Genomic DNA, 21840 nt, shown 5'->3' with positions numbered 1-21840 from the left:
TGAGCGAGGATTATTAGACATCTGCCCAAAGAGTGAGTCATCTGTCTCTGTTTCTTTGTGGAAGGAGGACAAGCCACTGGCTGAATCCTTTCCATCCGGATCTGTGAGGAGAAAGCAGTCTCCCCATACAAACACACCCTGCACTTACTACTGGAACCCCTATACTCAGTCACACAGCACCCACAAACACTTCTCCCCGCCCCCACACTACACCTGAACTCACACCCATCCAGTGCCTTTAGGAAATAATGGAAACATTCAGATTGGATCAAACCTGTACATTGAACTGCTTTAAGCTGTGCGATACTGTGAATAGAGAGTGTGTATAGTGTGTGTATAGAGTGTGTAACGTGTGTATGTATAGTATATTATATTATTATATATTATAATGTGTAAATATTCCGTATTTCTATTTTGTAAATATGAGTTTTATGTACTACTGTAAGGGACAATGCACAAAGTTTGTCCCTCACCTTTACACCTATGTAATGTGACGCGACAATAAAAGTGATTAGATTTGAGGGATATTTTCTTACACTTTTAACTCACATTTGAATAAAAAAAAAGCTACAAAAAAGAATTTAAAGTTTTCTGGTAAAAAGTCTTTGTGAGTTCGAGTTATGGAGACCTTCAAATTCGAGCTGTATTTTGGGCGCAGTTTCTCAATATGCATTCTAGTGTGATCTTCCAACCTCAAGTTCTTGTCTGACGCCATCTTCCACTGCCCAAGCTCAAGAACACATTTACTAAGGACCCTTAACGCTCCCAGATGTTCTTACTCCGTCCAGAAAACCGAGGATGCATTGCTTAGTGACTTGCTGATGAGCATGAACGGAAACACTCAGCATTCATTGTGAATTCAGCGCTGACGTTTTTAAGTTTTCAGATTTTAAATAAATGGAGCAGCTCTGCACCTCATGGTGGCCTGCCAACTGATATTAGCTCAAAAGTAGAAGACAAATCACTGCATCTGGTTCTGCTTTTAAAAATGAGTTGTAATTGGCAAATCTTCCCATTTGATATTTATTTTGTTATGTTGTGAGGCTTGTGTACCCTCCTGTGGTTGCCCTAGCTAAGCACAGCTGGTTAGCTGTGGATAATTGGGACTAATGGCTGGACATCTCAGTAGGCATCCTCCGTCCTTCATAACTTATCAAGAACGTACTTCCCGAAACCACAAGTCTGTTCTTTACGTTCATGGTACTGAGAAACACACTAGGTCTGTTTTGGCCGTTATGCTGCTTCTTGAGTAATCTGACGTCAAACTTTTTTGAGGTTCTTGCGCCCCCTGATGGTCTGGCATGCTCATGTGAATGGTTTAGAAGTTTTAAAATGTTCAAAAATACCCGGATACATGTGGATGGGGCTTTGGTGAGGTCAATGAAATGTACAGGAGTGCAGTCAAGGAAAGTGCTGGTAAAACTTTTGTTTATAAGAATAAGACAAAAACAAAGCTATTTTTGTATTTTACTGATTTCAAAAAGACACACAAACTCTCAGCAAGGTCTATAGAACAAGAGAGTGTGTGTTATGCATACATTCACAGCTGTGATTTGCTGTTACTTGTGTTATATACAAGAACAACCAAGCTTGGGTGTTGTATAACTTTAGTTCAACAGTAAAAACAACAGTACAGAGTTCAATATCAATTTCACTTCAAATATATTTGGTGATGCTATTTTACATTTTCCAAAATGTACAGGATTAAAAACACTTTCATTGTATTAAAATCAATTCTAATATTATTAACGTATTCATAAATGTATTATTTTATACAATTTCTATTGGTCTGTTTATCACAAAATGTTTAAACAATAAAAAAAAAATAATAATTAAGTGAAAAAAGTAGTCCCGGCAGCTTAGCAGCCGTCAGCCAGTGGAATGATACAGATACAGTGACAACAACGAGCTGAAATCACATCAGAACACTTTTTGACAAATCAGATCATCTTTACTAGTAGAGAGAGTGCTCAGTGTGATGCTCGCTCTACCAAGAGTCATCTCAGTGCTCAGAAGCTTTTGGGAAATCCAGACCACAGGTTACAGAACTAGATTTAAACAGTAAAAACGCCACTTTTTACAGCTGTTGCCGTGGTTTCAGTCTGCCAGTGTTTCTCACTCTCCGGGATAACAGTCCTCCTCCTGTTGCATGAGCTGGCCCACACGTGCCGACGCCACCAGAAACGCGATGCCTGTGAGGAGCTCACTGATACAAGAAACGGCAGCCAGGACCAGAGACCAGCCGAAGTAGATGTTGATGTCTTCCAGAGTTTTGTGTCCGGAAATGCACACGGCTTCTCGGAAGGCGGCCGCCGAGTAGGCCACGTACACGCAGATGCCAGACAGTGTGATGGCAGCTAGGCAAGAAGGTTGAGAAGAAAAAGGTCATCGTTCGTCCTTAATTTGATCCTGCCAATTAACCCATCCGTTTGTAGCACTAGGAGGGTAAGGACATTGGGCATTGCACTGCTGGCCATCTACCCACCCAATGAGAGTGCGACCAATTGCGCTCCCTCAGGCTATGGCTGCTGATGGCAAAGCTACATGGCTCGGGATTCAAACTCAAACACTAGCTGCTCTGTGGTGGTCAATCCTATGGGGTCCTGAGCATTGAAGAACAGGGGGAAAGGAGGCTAATAACAGAGTCTGCAGAGAAACAGATGGATACAGTCTGGAACTACAGAACTGCACAGTGGTCAGTGGAGCTGATATAATGAGCCGGGTTTATTCCAAACAATGGTCATAAGACTCTAATATGCCTTTATAAATATATACATATGGGCTCAAGATGCATTTCATTCATTAAAGCTTGTTTAAAACAAACCCTAAGTGGCTCCTTTTTTTTTTATTTATTCATATTCTAATACCTTTGTTAGTAAAATATTTTTGTAGAATATTAAAGGGACACTAAAGGGCCAAAATGAAAAATGCAACCATCGCTATACCTGTTATACACATGCCTAACCTCCTAGAGTGGTGCACAACAGTCTCATGAGTGGGATTTATTGACTTAAACACTAGGAAATCCCCCTTCTGATGATGCATCTTGAAGGTGGGAGGGGCTTCACTACAAGAAGGAAGCCGGATTGCCAGCGTTACTACTATGATGTGCCTAAATACTGTGCCTGTTTTTATTCGACTTAACATCTGTGGGATATCTCCAGTAGATAGGGCATGCTGGGTATTGTAGTGACAGAACATGATGAAAACACTTGGTCATAAGCGTTGGGTGAGAGGCTGAAGATGAGGAAGCTTACCGCCACACAGCAGCAGCAGTCCTGTCGCTAGCAACAGCGGGTGGGCCCGGGCCAGTATGCTTATGACCCCCAGCATCCCCCCGACGAACAACACGATCACGCTGAGCGGCAGCAGCACCATGAAAGCCCCCTGCATGTCTGTGGAGAGAAACAGGGCACCTCAGTGGGGGGTTACACTTATCAACTCCATCTAAAATCAATCCGTCCGATTTTTCTTGTTCTTTGTTTTATTTGCAGGGTGGGAGGCTTCACACTCCATATCCACTGCTTCCCTCTTCAGCCAGTCTGAAAGGATAATGTTTCGGGAGATAATTTTGCTAGTGATTGAAAAAAAAACAGCTGAAGCATTCAGTTTATTTTAGTTCTTTTACTTTTTATGTCTTTTGAAAACGTATAGCTGAATATGAAGCTGAAGTGCATGGACCACGCAACATGACAATGACCCAAAACATTCCAGTAAATCCACCAAGGAAAGCCAGTCCTCCATACGTCTGCTCTTACCATTTTGTGGAGGGGAAACAAACACCAAGCTACCTGATATCCTCACATGCACCCAAAATGTCCGCATCACTGGAGCTTAATAACCAAGTTTTCCTTTCTATAAAATGGGAAGAGAAGACGTATGAATGTTTGGGTGGATGTTTTAAATTTAGCGCTTCAACCGTAAATGCAGGTCCTCTTTTTCTTTGGATGTGGTGCCCACAACACTCTGATCTTTTTGTGTCGTGTTGGAAAGCTAGTAAGCTCTGCTCTAAATATCTGTAAATAACATTTGGTAGCATGTTGGAATGTTGGGTTAGCATAGCTAGCTACTTTGTGATTAATGTCTATGGCAGTATCTACTTTACACTGCATTTACTCTAAATACGATACGACATACATAAAAGTGACCGCACTTTTTTTATGGTTTGGATTTTGTCCAATAAATGTTCTAATTTCCATTGCTTGGTGAAGCAGTTGTATGCATTCTATATATACTGTCCGAAACAGGATAAAATATTGATACGCCCATATACAATAAATGGACAAAAGTATTGGGACACCTGCTAATTTACTGTTTCTTCTGAAACCAAAGAGTTTATCCTGTTTTTGTTGGAGTAAGAAGACTTTCGAATAGATTTTGGAGGAGCATTGCTGTGAGGATTTGATTGCACTCAGCGACAAGAGCGTCTGTAAGGTCACGATGATGGATAATCACAACCACATGTCATCCCTAACTCCCTAACTCATCTCAGAAGTATTGGATATATAGTGGACAATTGAACATATAGGGCCCTAATTCAGCGATCTTTGTGCGAGCTGTTAACCGTGCACCATGCAGCTTGATTTAGGGCGTGTCAGTGTGTTTTCGCTATCGTAACGATGGGAGGAGTATGTCTTGTGCAGCTTGAAACACACAAAAGGTCATGTACTATGTATCTTAATGAATCATGGGTGTTTTTTTGGGAGTAATGTGCAATAATAAACCAATCAGCGTGTCACTTGCCATTCCCTTTAAGAGCCAGGTGCGGTCAGACTGACTTTGGCGGGTTGCTATTTCAGTGGTGTAGAGCGTGGGGGGGTGTACGAGCGTCGGGCTTCACGCGCCTGTGCTGACAATTCACTGCCAAGATAGCAACGAACGTCTGACTGCTGACGAACGTCTGCCTAGGTTGTGTTCAGTCAGTGGAGCTCCTGCTGTGTTTTCCATCGCCAAGATACACAGCAGTACTCCAGAAACGGACCAGAACACCCCTCATTTCAAGACCACCGCGCCCGTCGGTATAGATACATTCACAAGCAGCGGGTGAAAATAGACTGTCGTCGGGGTGTAAGATAGTAAGATCTTAATAAAGCACTAAATATTTAATGCAGGGTTCTTCATTTTGCTGTCATACATCAGAAAGAACCATTTAAAATAGACTAAGGATCTTCAGCTTTGGTACCCAGTGGAGGTTTGACTTCCAAAAGCCTGAACACTTCTGCCGTTCTGTGCTGAACAATAAAGTGCTAATCTGTACAAGGAGAACGACTGCAATAGGAGGCCTGTTTTCCTTATTCAGACTCAAAAAAAATCTCAAGGACTGAACTTCAAGTGGTCTTGGCCCAGCGCTCATCTCTCAAAGCCAGGCACTGAGCTGTAGAAACACGTTTATTAGCACAGGTCGAGTGCCAAACTCAAACAGTGCTACAGCAAAAAAAAAAACCCCAGAGCTGAATTCACCCTTAAAGAGGGAGTTCACCTTATTCCACAACAGAGCGCCTCATGTCTGATTCCTAGAAAGTCAGTTTTATATCAGCTGCTTTATGAATTTGTTGAAACTAAATTAAATATGCCCCCAAACACCCCCCCCCCCCAACCAAGGAACTCTATTCAATGTTTAAAAGCATATTATACACATTGTACACAGACGCCTCCACTGACAGATGGCGAATGTTTGCCTTTACACACGCTGAGCTTGACTGAGACACACATTCTGAACACAGCCAACGTTCAGGATGCAAGCTTAAGTGTCTGTGCTCTATTCTGGGGCCTTTGTAACCAGCTTACTGTACTATATGGGCAAAAGTATTGGGACACCTGCTTTTATTGCTTATTTTGAAATCAAGGAGATTAAAAAATTGTTTATTCTGCTTTTGTTGGAGTTACTGTCTCAATTGTCCAAAGAAAGGCTTTTACTAGATTTTGGAGGAGCATTGGGAATACAGAGCAGAGAACACAGTTCTTCTACTGCTCCACAGCTCAATACTGCCAACAGTGCCAATAGGTTCTTGCTGATCTGCTCCAGATAGTCCTATTCTACTGGCAGTACTTCTCTACAGGGGCTAGCCATGCTGTGTGTGTGTGTGTTCGCACATATGTGTAATGGGTGCAACGTAAAGTAGCTGCATGCATTCATTAGAAGGGGTGTCCACAAACCTTTGGACAAGTAGATGAACACCTGTACGTGCAGATAAGTAAGGACACTGTAAAGGATGCTGGAAGAAATGCACTGAGTTAGTCTCTGAATAATTTCTGATTATTGCTTGGGAACAAACCTCCCTCCAGACGCTCCACACCTGTCCTCTGCAGCGCTTTATGAGAAAATTGAGAAGTAACATTACCAGGTTTCAGGTGATCTGGTAAACCTGTGCCACAAATGGATCTCTGCAGACTCTCAGTCACGTTTTTCATATTACTTTAGTATCTGACGCAACACCTCATGCTTCAGACATGAAGCAGGTCCTGTATCTTGGACTGGTGCAGATGTCTGTGCAGTTTAACATGGAGCAACAGTAGAGATGTTCAGAGCTGTAGCTCCTAATTTGGGCAGTATACCAGGGTAACACCTGGCTATAGGAGCCATGTAGCACAAACTGGAGGAGGATTTACTCATTAAAACTGTGCATCAAGAAAACGGGTCAGATGTGGTGTTGGGTGAGTTCGCCCTGTAAACACTGTAGGAGCTAAATAAGTGTTCCCTGAGGAGGTTGTGTAACGGACTGATGGATGTATTGATTCTATTTTAATCCAATTTTCCCAAATTCTCACAGATTGTCCTGACTGAAAGGTCAAAGCCTGGGTGTGCACATTAGTCTTACACCACAGGACACACTCAGCACACCATGCCACCATGTCTATTAGCAGATTTTGCAGTTTATAAGGGATTCATACTGGATTCAAATTGCTCTACAGTTCTAGTTGGCAGTCTGAAAAACTGAACACATAGCAAATTCATACTGGATTGAAATTGCTCCATAAGTCATACTGTCAGACTGCAAACATTGTGTATACAAATTTTGTTCGACTGTAAAAACTGCACACACTGCAAATTCACACTGGAATAAAATCTAAATTTTAACTGTTGGACTGTAAAAACTGCACACACTGCAAATTCACACTGGAATAAAATCTACATTTTAAGTGTCAGACTATAAAAAACTGCACACACTGCAAATTCATACTGGAGTAAAATAAAAAATGTAACTGTCGGACTATAAAAACTGCACACACTGTAAATTCATACTGGAGTAAAATAAAAAATGTAACTGTCGGACTATAAAAACTGCACACACTGTAAATTCACACTGGAATAAAATCTACATTTTAAGTGTCAGACTATAAAAAACTGCACACACTGCAAATTCATACTGGAGTAAAATAAAAAATGTAACTGTCGGACTATAAAAACTGCACACACTGTAAATTCATACTGGAGTAAAATAAAAAATGTAACTGTCGGACTATAAAAACTGCACACACTGTAAATTCATACTGGAGTAGAATAAAAAATGTAACTGTCGGACTATAAAAACTGCACACACTGTAAATTCATACTGGAGTAGAATAAAAAATGTAACTGTCGGACTATAAAAACTGCACACACTGTAAATTCATACTGGAGTAAAATAAAAAATGTAACTGTCGGACTATAAAAACTGCACACACTGTAAATTCATACTGGAGTAGAATAAAAAATGTAACTGTCGGACTATAAAAACTGCACACACTGTAAATTCATACTGGAGTAGAATAAAAAATGTAACTGTCGGACTATAAAAACTGCACACACTGTAAATTCATACTGGAGTAAAATAAAAAATGTAACTGTCGGACTATAAAAACTGCACACACTGTAAATTCATACTGGAGTAGAATAAAAAATGTAACTGTCGGACTATAAAACCTGCACACACTGTAAATTCATACTGGAATAAAATCACAATTTGTTGCAGACTAGAAAGCCAGGGGGGGGTGCAGCACCCCTTGGAGCAGATAGGGTTAAAGGCCTTGCTCAAGGGCCCACCAGTGGCTGCTTAGTGGTCCAATGTATTGAACCCACAACCATGTGTACAACAATACTGGATTAAAATCACAATTTTAATCACTCCACAGTTCGACTGTCAAACTGTACAGACTCAGCGCGTGGTAAAGGTCAGATTCTCCTACACTAATTGGGCAAGTCTGAATCAGATGGCTTTTGCTCATGTGCGTTCTCCCTTGATGGTAGAAACAGACCTCCTCCAGACTGAAGCTTCAGGTGGAGACACACACACATACACACACACACAGCTGGAGCGCTGCCTCATCATTTGCACTGCAATCAGTAGACTCACTGTAAAAAGTAATGCTTTGCATACTGGATTCAAATGTGTACAGCATGTCTGCATTAATGTGTATCTTGTCACTGTCATTCAAAAACCTTGTATCTCTAAAATGGCAACTTTGAGGGCAAACCTACCACCCCCCCAATACCCGGCTCTCCAGACGCCAGCGACGGCCAGCAACGGCCAGCACCACAGCGAAGCAATGTGGGGGGTGTGCGCTACCCTGGAGAGAGCAAGGCCAGTTGTGCTCTCTCAGGGCCTCGGCTGCCAATGGCTAGCAGCATGACCGGGATTCGAACCAGCGACCCTCCATAGTGACAACACCTTGGACCGCTCAGGGCCCATTCTGGGGCATTTCTATTGGTCCATTCATGAAATTCTGTCCCAGCAAAACTGCAATATTCAGAATATGTCAAAAAGTGAAATACATATGCATATGTATGTATATATATAAAAAGTCCCATTTTAAGGTGGCAGTAACTTCAGGCTATAAATACCTAATATAAATGCAATAACTAATTTTTTTCACCAACCTCTCACACACCCCGCAGGTATCCCCCCGATCATCCTCGTGGAACACCATCTGCAGGAACCTGAAGTTACTACCACCTTAAACATGTAAGGTGGCAATGGTTTGTGCAGGGATCTTATACTATATCTAACACCAATTGCTAATAGAGATGTGCAAATGCACATAGGCTTCTTGTCTAGCCCCTGTAGAGAAGTACTGCCAACTGAACACAGCTTGCTCTCTGGAGCAAGTAAACATGACTCTATTGGCACCATGTCTAATGCCAGTTATTGGCTAGAGTGGTATAAATCCCCCCAGCATTGAGCTGTGGAGCAGTGGAAGAGTGTTCTCTGGAAATGATGATGGTGATCCATCCAAAACTTTTGATCCAACTAATATGAGTTGGGGAGTTAGGGATAAGGTGGGGTGGTGATCATCCAACATCCTGACCTCACTAACACTCTTGTCGTTGAATGCAATTAAAACCTCACAGCAGTGCTCCCCCAAAATCTAGTAGAAAGCCTTCTTTTCTGGACAGTAGAGACAGTTACTCCCATAAAAGCAGGATCAGCTCTTTTTCAATACTCTTGATTTCAGAAGAAACAATGCATGAGCAGGTGTCCCAATACTTTTGTCCATAATGTGTACCGTTGGTAGGTGCGGTGCGCTCATTTCAGTTAGTAAGCTCAATGCAGAACTTGTTCCCCACAGCTCCGAAGCTGCTTGCTCACCAAATGAAGGCATTACAAAGAACCCGTCCCAATTCCCAGCTTATGATCAGTACCACAAACTTTTCCCAGACTAACCAGCTCCAAACTTTAGATTACTGCTAGAACACAAGAACTCTGCTTAGCAGCCTCTGCCTCGCGCGTCTCAGAGGAACTGTAATGATGCAATCAAGGATTCGCTCCAAAAAAACAACAGACCCGACTCCACTGAGGAGACCAAATTGAAATGACAAGCCTTAGAAATAACAGAAAATCTAACATCCACATCACAAACACATCTCTGGTTTCCATGGAAACAGTGCATATACACTTTTGCTTGCCTGGTCAAACTTCCTTGCAAATACTTTTGCTAATTAAAACAACCAATCAGATTTCACTAAAACTGACTGGACACTGGAATTCTTGTTGCATTATTATTGCTGCATTATATGTGTGCGAAATACTGAATTATTCATATTAGATACTTAATCACCCATAGTGGATACTGAATAATTCACAGTGGATACTGAATTATTCACAGTGGATACTGAATCATCCATATTGGATTCTGAATCACCCATAGTGGATACTGAATAATTCACAGTGGATACTGAATCATCCATATTGGATTCTGAATCACCCATAGTGGATACTGAATAATTCACAGTGGATACTGAATCATCCATAGTGGATATTAAATAATACATAGTGGACACTGAATCATCCATAGTGGATATTAAATAAAACATAGTGGATACTAAATTATCCATAGTGGATATTAAATAATACATAGTGGATACTGAATCATCTATAGTGGATATTAAATAAAACATAGTGGATACTGAATCATCCATAGTGGATATTAATTCATACATAGTGGATACTGAATCACCTATAGTGGATACTGAAAAATAATAAATAAATAATTAATAGTAGATACTAAGTCATGTATAGTGGCTACTGACCAATGCATATAAGATTTTATAGTAGCAATTAATCATAGACAATACTGAAAGATTTAATAAATAAAAAAGATTTGATTGTAAGATTGTATATATATATTATATTGTAATGGAGTATATGTTTACATTGCAACTTCAAGAAAATCAATTAAGTCAACAATCAATTAAAACATAAATATGCAGCACAACTGGATAAAAGAATAACCTATTCATCTTATTAAAGCTTTCACACAATACCACATAAAACTGGATGTAGAAGATGAGATATTATGATTTGGGTAATTTTGGGTAGTTTTTTAATTATTTTATGCAATTTATGTAAACAGACGATAAAACTATGCCTGTAAAGGTAAACACCTTTAGAATGGCTTCCTGTGTTAAGCCAGCTGCTGCAGGCTTGTGTGTGTGTGTGTGTGTGTGTGTGTGTGTGTGTGTGTGTTTCTAGATTGGAGAATTGGATTTGCAGTAAGAAGGATGGAGCAGATAGAGGTACAGCTCCAGCTGTGGGTGTTGGGGGAGGGGGGTGTTTGTACCATTATGGGAGAAAACACATGAACAAAGGCAATCAGCAAGAGCACCTGACCTTTAACACACACACACATCTCATGAAGAGACGATGGATGTGGATGCAAGGATCTCTGTATCTTGATATTTTTGAAATAGGCGACTAAAAACAGAGAGCTCTTTACAGGGTTTTAAGGTTTTATGCGCATGTACTGTTTTATTACACTGTGACAGAACATCCTCAGCCTGGAGCTGTATTTAGGTCTGTTTTGGCTGTTGCACTGCTTCTTGATGAATCTTGTGTGGCATTAGCACCCTCTGATCGCTTCACATGATTCTGCAAGCACTTAAGGCTGTATGTGTGGACAGAGAGTTTTCAGAAATATCCAGTGTTAAAGGTAAAGGTGCACATATTTGTCACTGTACAGCGAAATGTGTCCGCCGCATTTAACCCATCTGGTAGTGAACACACACACACACACACACACACACCTGTGTGTTAGGGGCAGTGAGTACACACACACACTCAGAGCGGTGGGCAGCCAACTCCAGCGCCCGGGGAGCAGAGAGGGTAAAGGGCCTTGCTCAAGGGCCCAACAGTGGCAGCTTGCCGAGCCCGGGAATCGAACCCACAACCCCGTTATCAATAGCCCGGTGCTCTAACTGCTGAGCCACCACTGCCCCACTGTTAAACTGCTGATGTGTGGTTTAATAGTGTAAATACTTCATAAACAGACTAATAATTAATTAAACATGTTAAGTTTAAACTAATTAAACTTTTAGAATGGGTTAAAATGGGAAACAGTAGGGTAAAAGCAACAAACTCCACTAAACTAAATATATAGTGTTGAAAATATACATATTCTCATACATCTGAAACATGCCGGTACCTGTTTCCACACTACTCAATCACACTCACACATCCCCTTAAATGTTCATAACCAATCCATCCACACAGTTTGGATGACAGCCTAGTTTTTAGGGGTTTGATACTTGTTACTGGCTCTTCACTTTCAAATAAAACATATTTTTCCAACTGTTTCAATATTTGTTTTAATTAACAACCATTTTTAATCAAACATATTGTTGTTCTGAGTGACTCAAGAGTGCACAAGTCGAATCCCGAGCCATGCCGCTTTGCCATCAGCAGCCGGAGTCTGAGAGAGCACAATTGGCCGTGCTCTCTCCAGGTGGATAGATGGCGCTCTCTCCCCTCATCACACTTAAAGCAATGTTGGCCGACACAGGTGTCAGTGTGCTGGTGCAGTGGAGCTGAGGATCTGCCGCTTTCCTGCAAGAGGTGGTGGCTGGCTTTACAGGTATCGGAGGAGACGTGTGTTAAGTCCTTGCCCTCCTAGTGTCTCCTATTAGACAAATACAATTGGACACTTATTTGGGCCGAGCTTAAGAGTTTTTGGCTTTAAAACTTTAGAATTAAGTGAAACATTACTGTATATGACATTAATATTTCTCTTTAACATCACTAAGTACCCTTATCCGAACTGAGACTTTTTGCTGTTTTAGTCAGAATAAAGCAGACTTGAATGAATCCAACTATAAATAGACCTTATGTGAAAGAACACATTCAACAAAAAAATGTCCCTGAAACCCACAGCAACCTTCTGACATTCATTCAGATAACCTTCAGCAGAATCTACCTGAATCTCCCAATATGTGCCTGCTGGGAAACAATATGTGTAGCCGGGCCCTCACTATCTATCCATGTGCCACCAAGTCCATGTGCTTTCACACCCATTGTTCCCTGTTCCAGTGACCTTGATTGAGTCCCGATAACAGAAGCCTCACAGTGTCTGAGGCTGAAACAACTGCATTCAGTACATGACAGTGGTTCAGACTGAAGGACCATGCAGTACCTTTGTAGGCATCACTGGCGTTGAGATTGTTGAGATTGTCTTCAGGAAAAATTTTGGCCTTCCTTTTTGTTCATACCCCACATGGGGCCTGTGAAGGTAGCCCAACTGGGAACCAGAAAGTTTTGTCCTCAAATTCAATGTTGGGCCAACATATGGACGCCCACCTGGGTCAGTGATGGGACCAGGAGGGGTTAAACATGGGCCTCATCTGGGTTGTACACTGCATACGAAGCCTAGATGGGACCAATGTGAGATTAAGGTGGGCTGTAACCAAGGGGCCCTTGGGAAGCCCAACAGGGTCCCAGTAAAAATGCATGTACACACCCGCTCAGAGCTCAAGCAGACCTGGAACCGAATTAGCGAGTGTTCCACCCATGTGAGCCCCACATGAGCATGTTGGCCCCATACACCCATACATAGGGCCAAGGCCGTTGCTCTTGCGAGAGTGTGCGACGCTACAGCAGCTGTCATTTTTAAGCTGCAAAAGAAAATATTGAATAACAGCGACGATTACTCTTCTTTAGAACTATCTGCTCTTAGCTGCCACATATGACAACATGTTAATCGATATGATGCATTAAAAAGTGATTTTTTTTGTGGATATCTTTGGTGAAAAGGCTTTTAGCTAGGGGCCTGCTGGGCGGGTATTAGTAGTAATGATTCTGCCTGTGCAAAATGTGCTTCAGAATAACAAAAAGCCTACGTTGTGCCCAATCACCCTTCAAATATACACAATTATATGCTTCAGAATGATATTTTTGAATGTGTGACTCTAATAGCTGTGTGATGGAGCTGATGACCAAACTAGAAATCTATAGTTCCCATACTTCCATAGCTGGAGTCTCTGGCTCTGGCAATCCAAACACACATAACAGCAACAAAAGGAAAAGTGGACATCAGTGAACTTGAGCTCTATATAGAAGAAATTATGGCCACACAGCAATGCACAATGCATAATTATGGCTACTACAGCAATTACTGTGGCACTCAGCACCTCCATTTCATATAGGCCATCTTTCAGAGCTTCCCTCATGCTTTCAGCCACTTCTCGTGCTGTGGTGCCCAGTGGGATTAGAGAAGGTTCGAGAAAAGAGAGATGGTGTAAATCAAAAGGGGGACAGCCTTTGAAAAACCATTAGGCCATGCATAGAAACACTGTCAATACACTCTAAGCCCAAAGGGTTTCACACCATATGGACAAAAATATTGGGACATCTGCTCATTTATGCTCATTTTATTTAATACAGAGTTTATCCTGCTTTTGTTGGAGTAACTGTCTCTACTAGATTTTGGAGAATTGCCACAAGGATTTGATTGTATTCAACGACAAGAGCATTGTTAGTGAGGTCAGGATGTTGTTGGATGATGATCAACACCCCACTTGATCCCCAACTTCCCAACCCATCCCAAAAGTGTTGAATGGAGCCCCATCCATCATTCCAGAGAGCACAGTTCTTCCACTGCTCCACAGCTCAATGCTGGGGGGCTTCATACCCCTCTAACCCATGTCTGGAATAAGGCCGCATGGTGCCAGTAGGTTCCTGTTTATTTGTTTATCTCTTGACAAGCTGTGTGTGTGCATTTGCACATCTGTGTTAGCAATAGGTACAAATGCACACATCCACCCAGCTTGTCTAGTCCCTGTAGAGAAGTACTGCCGATAGAATAGGACTTACTGTCAGATAAACAGGAACCTACTGGCTGCCTAATGCCAAGCATAGACTAAAGGGGTATAAAGCCCCCCAGCATTGAGCTGTGGAGCAGTGGAGGTGTATTCTCTGGAATGATGGATGGTGGTGCTCCCTCTAATACTTTTGTTTGGAGTTGGGGAGTTGAGGATGAGGTGGGCTAGTGATCCTTCCACAAGGATCACTGAATGCAATCAAATCCTCACAGAAATAGCATGCACACGTGAAAAACAGATAAGTACATGCCACAGAAATGTCGGACATACACTTGGAGACTTGAAGGCAGCAGAAGTACTGCTGGGACCGAGGCTGCAACATAAGTGGGCGGCCTCTATTCAGCTCTACAGCTGCGGGTCTGACAGAGAGCTGCACTAAACCCATGTTGACCAAACGTGCCTCCCAGCTCTGAGCTCCATCCCAGCAGTTCAGGTTCTGGTAACGTTCCTAAAGAATTGTTCAAAATAAAGTAAAATAACCAGTCTGTGATTCTGTTGACACATCCACGCCACTGGGAAGCCTACATCTTTCGATTCCAGTCATTCGCCTTCATGCCAGCAGTCCACTGCAGATCCGCCGATCCACAGAATCCGGAGATTTGCTGCTGATATGAGGTCAGAGTGAGTTCTGCTTTTGCGGCGGCTCTCAGTGGGAACTTCCTCAGCCACTCTGGTGAAAACAGTATGATCAAAGCCAGACTAGAGGATATTGTAGTCACTGATCTACAGAAAAATTCACCTCCAAGGAGTCTTCAGGTCCTTCCGTCTGGAGTGCTATGTTGCTAGAAATTTTTTCCAAGTGCTGCTACAGTGAAAAAAGTCCCTTGTCCCTCCTTGAACCCCTTCAGGTTTCAAGGAGGCTTATTGCTTGGTTATTAATCTGATTTATTCAGTAATAACTAAGAATCCTTTCAGTTCATTAGAACTGCAGGTCTATTGGTATGGGAGTGTGGAACCGGCTGATGGCTAGGACTGGATCTCAGCACCAGCTGAACTCATAGTTTCTATTAAATTACACTTTTACACACTTTGCATGCATTTTGGCTTTGCTCCTCGTTCATGGGACGTGCTGAAGTATCAGATTTGAACCGGAATTATTGTTAGTTTAGATTAGATTGCTAGAAAACATCTTTAAGAAGCCTGATCGGTTCTGAAACAAGATTCTTTTGACAGATAAGGCCCAGATTAACTTGACTGTGGAGAAGAAAAGGAAGGGTTCAAGATTTAAAGTAATACCACATCATCTGTCAAACATGATGGAGGCACTGTTATGGCATGGGCATGTATGGATGCCTATGGATCTGGGTCCCTGGTGTTTATTGATGATGTGGCCGCTGATAGACATAGCAGGAGGAGTTCTGTATAGTGTATAGAGCTCTACTATCTGTTCAGATTCAGTCAAATTATGAAAAACTGGTTCATCACAATGCAGATGGATAAAGCAACAAGGTCTCGTAACATTCATACATATACGACTAAAAGTGTACCACAAGAAACTTGTAGCATTTGCCTACATATTTTATGACTCACGCTACAGCTCTCGTCTGCTGGTGGTGCTGTTTTTTGGCAAATACACACAACCTGCGTGCCAGACAGAAGCGTTTCTACAGCCTCGTTCATGCTGGTTTTCTCCATTATAGAGCTTATAAAAAGAATTCAATTCCCTTTTTCTGCCCAATATTTCCCCTTTAATTCCAAACATTGTACTATGGTTAAGACTAAGTTAGGTTTAGGTTTAGTTTGGGGTGTAGTTGTTAATGTTTGGGTTTAGGTTGGGGTGTAGTTGTTAATGTTTGGGTTTAGGTTGGGGTGTAGCAGGTTACATTTATGTTCAGGTTGGGGTGTAGTGGGTTACGTTTGGGTTTAGGTTGGGGTGTAGTAGGTTAGGTTTGGGTTTAGGTTGGGTGTAGTAGGTTACGTTTAAGTTTAGATTGGGTGTAGCAGGTTACGTTTGGGTTTAGGTTGGGTGTAGTAGGTTACATTTATGTTCAGGTTGGGGTGTAGTAGGTTATGTTTGGGTTTAGGGTGGGGTGTAGTAGGTTAAGTTTAGGTTTAGGTTGGGGTGTAGTAGTTTAGGTTTAGGTTGGGGTGTAGTAGTTTAGGTTTAGGTTGGGGTGTAGTAGGTTAGGTTTGGGTTTAGGTTGGGGTGTAGTAGTTTAGGTTTAGGTTGGGGTGTAGTATGCAAATGCTACAAGTTTGCTACAAGTTTCTTGTGGTACACTTTTAGTCGTATATATATGAATGTTACGAGACCTTGTTGCTTTATCCATCTGCATTGTGATGAACCAGTTTTTCATAATTTGACATAATTTGACAGGTTGGGGTGTAATAGTTTAGGTTTAGGTTGGGGTGTAGTAGGTTAGGTTTGGGTTCAGGTTGGGGTGTAGTAGTTTAGGTTCAGGTTGGGGTGTAGTAGGTTAGGTCTGGGTTTAGGTTGGGGTGTAGTAGTTTATGTTTGGGTTTAGGTTGGTGTTCAGGTTGGGTTTGTCCTCTGATTAAATAGTTTGATTGGTTGAATCAGTCTGCATATCACTGCTGTCCAATGAATACCATGTATCTCCATATTTGTCCGTTTTTAGGTTTCTCCATCGACTGAACCCCACAGCTGCTCTGTTCACTGTGTAATTCATCCTGAACGAATAGAGCAATAGAAATGTTCCTAATGACCTGGAATCAATTTAATTTGACATTAAATTTCCATTCAAAGGTAAGGCCATTTTGGTAAAGTCCCCATTTATGGAGATTCATGTTCTTCACTGGACAGCAGTGATATGTACAAGAGCTAAATCTAGATTAGCACACATTGTACAAATTGTATGAATGGCAGTCAGTCACCTGACCACCACCCAGCTGAGCAGCTTTTCATTTACTAAAGACAAAACCGAAGCCGAAAAGACCCACAAACAAGCAGCGACAGAAGGCAGCTGCAGTAAAAGCAGCCTGGCAAAGCATCTCAACTGAGGAAACTGGTCCCAGGGGTTCCAGACATTAGGCAGCCATTGACTGCAAATGATTTGCATCCAAGTATTTAAAACACCTTTGTGTTAGTTTGTCCAATTACTTTTCAGCCCGTAAAAAAACAAACCCCATGAATGAAAGCTGAAGATCTACACATCAGTCACTGGACTGCTTCCTTTCAGATCCACTGAGGTGGTCTAGAGAGGCAAAATTACAAGGATTGTGTGCCCGTCCAAATAGTTATGGCTCTGACTGTACATTACGTATGTATGTATGCGAGTGGAAATAAAGTAAAGTATTTATCATAATTGCTTTCAGACCTTTCAAACAGGTGTCACGACTAGACGAGACCACAATGGCATGTTCCTACAAGTATTGGCACCCATCCAGAAGAACAGAAATCCCATCCATTGTGTTAGCACAGGGAGCTCCGGTGGCAACGTGAATTGATTGAGCACATTCATATGAGCTGTGCTTAGCAGGGGTCTTGGCTTTTTAGTGAAAGGGGGGGAAATAATGGCGTAAGGAGTGCCGGCAGGTGGGCTAACCAAATTAGTTGTGAAAATCACGGCATGCTGCTCAGCGGAACACTTGTTACAGCTGTCTCACACACAGCTGGGCTTTTCCTCAGAGCCCGTCACGTATCCATGGGAACCCATCGAAGACGGGCTGATCTTTGGCCCGTTGCGTTCGGAGCCGATGTATGTATTTGGGTGGGATTGGTGTGGTACACTTGGTGCACAGTGTAGATTGCTGGCTGAAATTTGGTGGCATGCGTACTGATCACAAGCTGGCACACTCGTGTGAAAACCTCATTGTGTGTTTTTAATCAGCAGCTGGCCATTTCGTGATGAGTGGACTGGCAGACATAGTCCAGAATTCCTCCCAATAAAGTCTGACCACGTGGATTTACACTGAATACTAAAGAGCCAATATTCTACATTTCCTAGTGTTTCTCCCTTGAGGGGTGAGACATGGGGTCCACAAGACCTCTGTAGGTGTCCTGTGGTATCTGACACCAAGATGTTAGCAGCAAAGCCTTCAAGTTCTGGAAGCTGTGAGGTGGGGCCAACAGTGAGCAGAGGTCCAGTTAAATCGGACCCTGATTCGCTTTCACCCAGGTCAGGTTGCACCTGGAAAAGGTTATCTGAGACCTGAGACTTTAACCTCATTGGGCGCCCAAACTTTTGCATGCTGCTCTTTTTCTTTTATTTTCACCTTCGAGAACTGACCGTTCACCTGCTGCCTAATATGTCCAGGTCCAAATCCTTTGACAGGTAGATATACACTATGCCAAATGTTTGTGGACACTCTTTCTAATGAATGCATTCAGCTACTGTAGGTTGCACCCATTGCTGAGATGTGCAAAGGCACACACATACACACACATGCGGCTTGTCTAGTCCCTGTAGCGATGTACTGCCAACAGAATAGGGCTCTGTGGAACGTATTGGCACCATCCCTAATGCCACGACTAGAGGGGTATAAAGCCCCGAGTGGAGCAGTGGAAGAACTGTGTTCTCTGGAATGATGGTGGAGCTCCATCCAGTGCTTTCAGGATGAGTTGAGGAGATGGGGATGAAGTAGGGTGGGGTGGTGATCATCCAATAACATCCTGGCCTCACTAACTAACTCTTGTTGCTGAATGCAATTAAATCCTCACAACAATGCTCCTCCGAAATCTAGTAGAAAGCCTTTTCTCCTGGACAGTAGAGACAGTTACTCCAACAAAAGCAGGAGAAACTCTTTTTAATACCCTCGAATTCAGAAGAAGCAATGAACGAGAAGGTGTCCCAATTCTTTCGTCCATTTAGCGTGTATTGCAGTGACTGAAGGTGTGACATGATACCTGATTTAGAATTGGAACAAGTCAGTTCACAGCAATTTGTTCATTTTGCTCCGACAGTTTCCGATGATTGGGAATGAGCTTCGCTAATGAGCAGAGCGGATAATCAGACATTGCTCCCAGAGGCTGCATCCGTTTTTATCATCTCAACAGCCAACAGCCCTGCTGCTCATTAACAGTGCTCTTCAACCGCCAATTCATTACATCCCGCTCGGTTCCAAACTGATACTGCACACAATGTCGAGGTCACCCCCGACCTGAGGACACCAGGACGTCAAGCTGCTATGATGTGCTCCCCCCACCTCCATCTGAAAGTGTCAACACCTCCATGTGGAGATCAGCAGCAAATCAGCGACTGTGTCCGATCTCAATCTCATCAATCTAATGGAGTAGCAGACCCATGCCTGCTTTTCTGCGGGTTCCCTTGATTCCACTTTTCAATCATCGTAGTGAAGATGCATCGAGATTTTCACGAAGAGGACAGTGGCACATGCACACCAAATCCTTATTATGTCCATGTGTTGTTTAGGATTAGCCATGCTAGAAAGGCTAACGCCAGACACTGACCCAGGACAGCAGAAACAGGCTAATCTGGCCTTTTTTAAGACTGTAAAATGTGCCGGCGTAATGATGCCGTGCTCTCGTTGACTTATTTATAAGCTGAACAGTGTTTCTGGTATAGGACTGTACTTTAGTACTGTATCTTCTATCTATAATGGGAGGAAAATTGAATGCGAGTGAACGCTGCTATGCTATGCTAAACAGCTAGCGCACCTAGCTAGTTTAAATAGACTAATCATTTAAAGATCCTCTAAGTTTACACTCTACAAAACACAATTCAATAGTGTGAACACTCTGCTATTCGCCCAAGTACTCTCGAAAGAGGAGGGTCTTCAGTCTGGGTTTGAAGACAGTGAGCGTTGGACACCCAGAGAAAGCTCATCCCACCACTATGTTGCAGGACAGAAAAAAGTCCGGACGCTTGTCTTCCGTGGATTTTGAGGGATGGCGGGTCGAGCCGAGCCGTGCTTAAAGCTTGAAGGGCTCTTGGTGCAGATCAGTTTGTTTGGATCAATCTTGTCAGAGTGGTTGGTGTGGCGCAACAGATAACACCACGTGGGAGACTGGGGTTCGAGTCCTGGTCTGGGTGACTGTGCTGCACTACACCAATAAAAGTCCTTGGGCAAGACTCCTAACACTACATTGGCCCATCTCTGTAATACGAGTAACCCTGGAAGTCGCTCTGGATAAGAGCGTCAGCTAAATACATGAAATGTAAATGTTGTCAATTTGTCAAGTGACAATTTATCCAAAGAACAGGGGCTTCTCCAGTTTTCATTGCTTTCAAAGATTACAAACGTATGTAAGGTCCCTGCTGGTGCTTCACCGCACTGCTCACAATAACAGTGCCTCAGAAAACGGCGGTCTGGTGACGTCAAAGACTGAATAACTGTTGCATTACAGTAACATTGACACATTGAGTGTGTGTTGGCGATAAAAACTTGTATCTGAGAGAGCAAAGTTGAGGGACTGGTGTGGGAGTGACTAAAATGCATCTGGTTCTGTTTGGATTCGTATCTGGCCAAGCAAAATAATTTAGCTAGCAGGCCGAACACCACAGCACCGACCGTGTTCCAGCTAGCTGAGGCTCAAATCACCCCTGTTTAGAGAATAAAGCCTCATATCTGAGGGCACAGAGTTGAGGAAATGGTCTCAGGAGGGTTTTCCACTTTTTTTGTAGGCTCATTTAATAGACTGGCTCATCCAGGTTTGCTTGCTTTCCCTTGTACTAGCACGATGCAGAACTCGCAACAGCAGTGGGCCTGTTTTTTTCCCTGACCTGTTTTCAGAGCGTGACATTAAACAATTAGTGGGCTCCCACATCGCCCCCACCCTGTGGCTCTCTTGAATGCACATGGGGGAATGAGCTTTTTTGACCATGTACTAGATAGAAATTTGACATCAGATGCATCTCAATTTTGAAATACCGTCCTCATTTTGCGATACTGTCAACTTTTTTAAATACCACAGCTCAAATCCGTATGTTAAAATAAAGCCCTTAAAGCTGCCCTAGAATGGAAATCTGTGGCACAGTTAAATAATGAGAATTCAGTACATAGAATTGAGAAACCATGATTCTCAAACACCATCGTTCACCCTTTAAAAGATAATTCTGCATTCCCAATACGGGACTGGAAAACAGGCTAATTCCAAAACCCCCAAACGCTTATGTAACAGTCTTGTCTCGTAATAAATCAAAAACCAAATGTGGCGTAGCTTTTAGAGGCATTGAAGGTGCCATACAATGCTCTGATTCAGTGTTTATGTCGATGTTTGATGTACGAGCAGTAAGCGGGTGACCTCGGTCGTCCTCAAAACTGACAGAAATCCAGGCCACTACAGAAGCCCTGCTAGCCCTGGTCAAAGCAGCGGTCATGTTAGAAGAACAGGCTGTGGTTGACTCTGCTAG

General features: G+C 42.6%; 1 protein-coding gene across 1 annotated transcript in view; it reads right to left on the bottom strand.

The window, feature by feature from the left end:
- Positions 1–1703: 1703 nt before the first annotated feature.
- Positions 1704–21840, bottom strand: part of LOC140574143 (transmembrane protein 114) — a 30138-nt gene continuing 10001 nt past the window's right edge. The window contains exons 4-5 of the mRNA XM_072693872.1: positions 3258–3395; positions 1704–2357 (exon numbers count right to left, since the gene is read on the bottom strand). Coding sequence (XP_072549973.1) covers positions 2116–2357; positions 3258–3395 — 380 coding nt within the window. The 3' untranslated portion in view covers positions 1704–2115. The remainder of the gene's footprint in view (positions 2358–3257; positions 3396–21840) is intronic.

Source organism: Salminus brasiliensis, chromosome 12, assembly GCF_030463535.1.
Source record: "Salminus brasiliensis chromosome 12, fSalBra1.hap2, whole genome shotgun sequence".
Lineage (NCBI taxonomy): Eukaryota > Metazoa > Chordata > Actinopteri > Characiformes > Bryconidae > Salminus > Salminus brasiliensis.
This window is presented reverse-complemented; position numbering and strand designations above follow the sequence as displayed.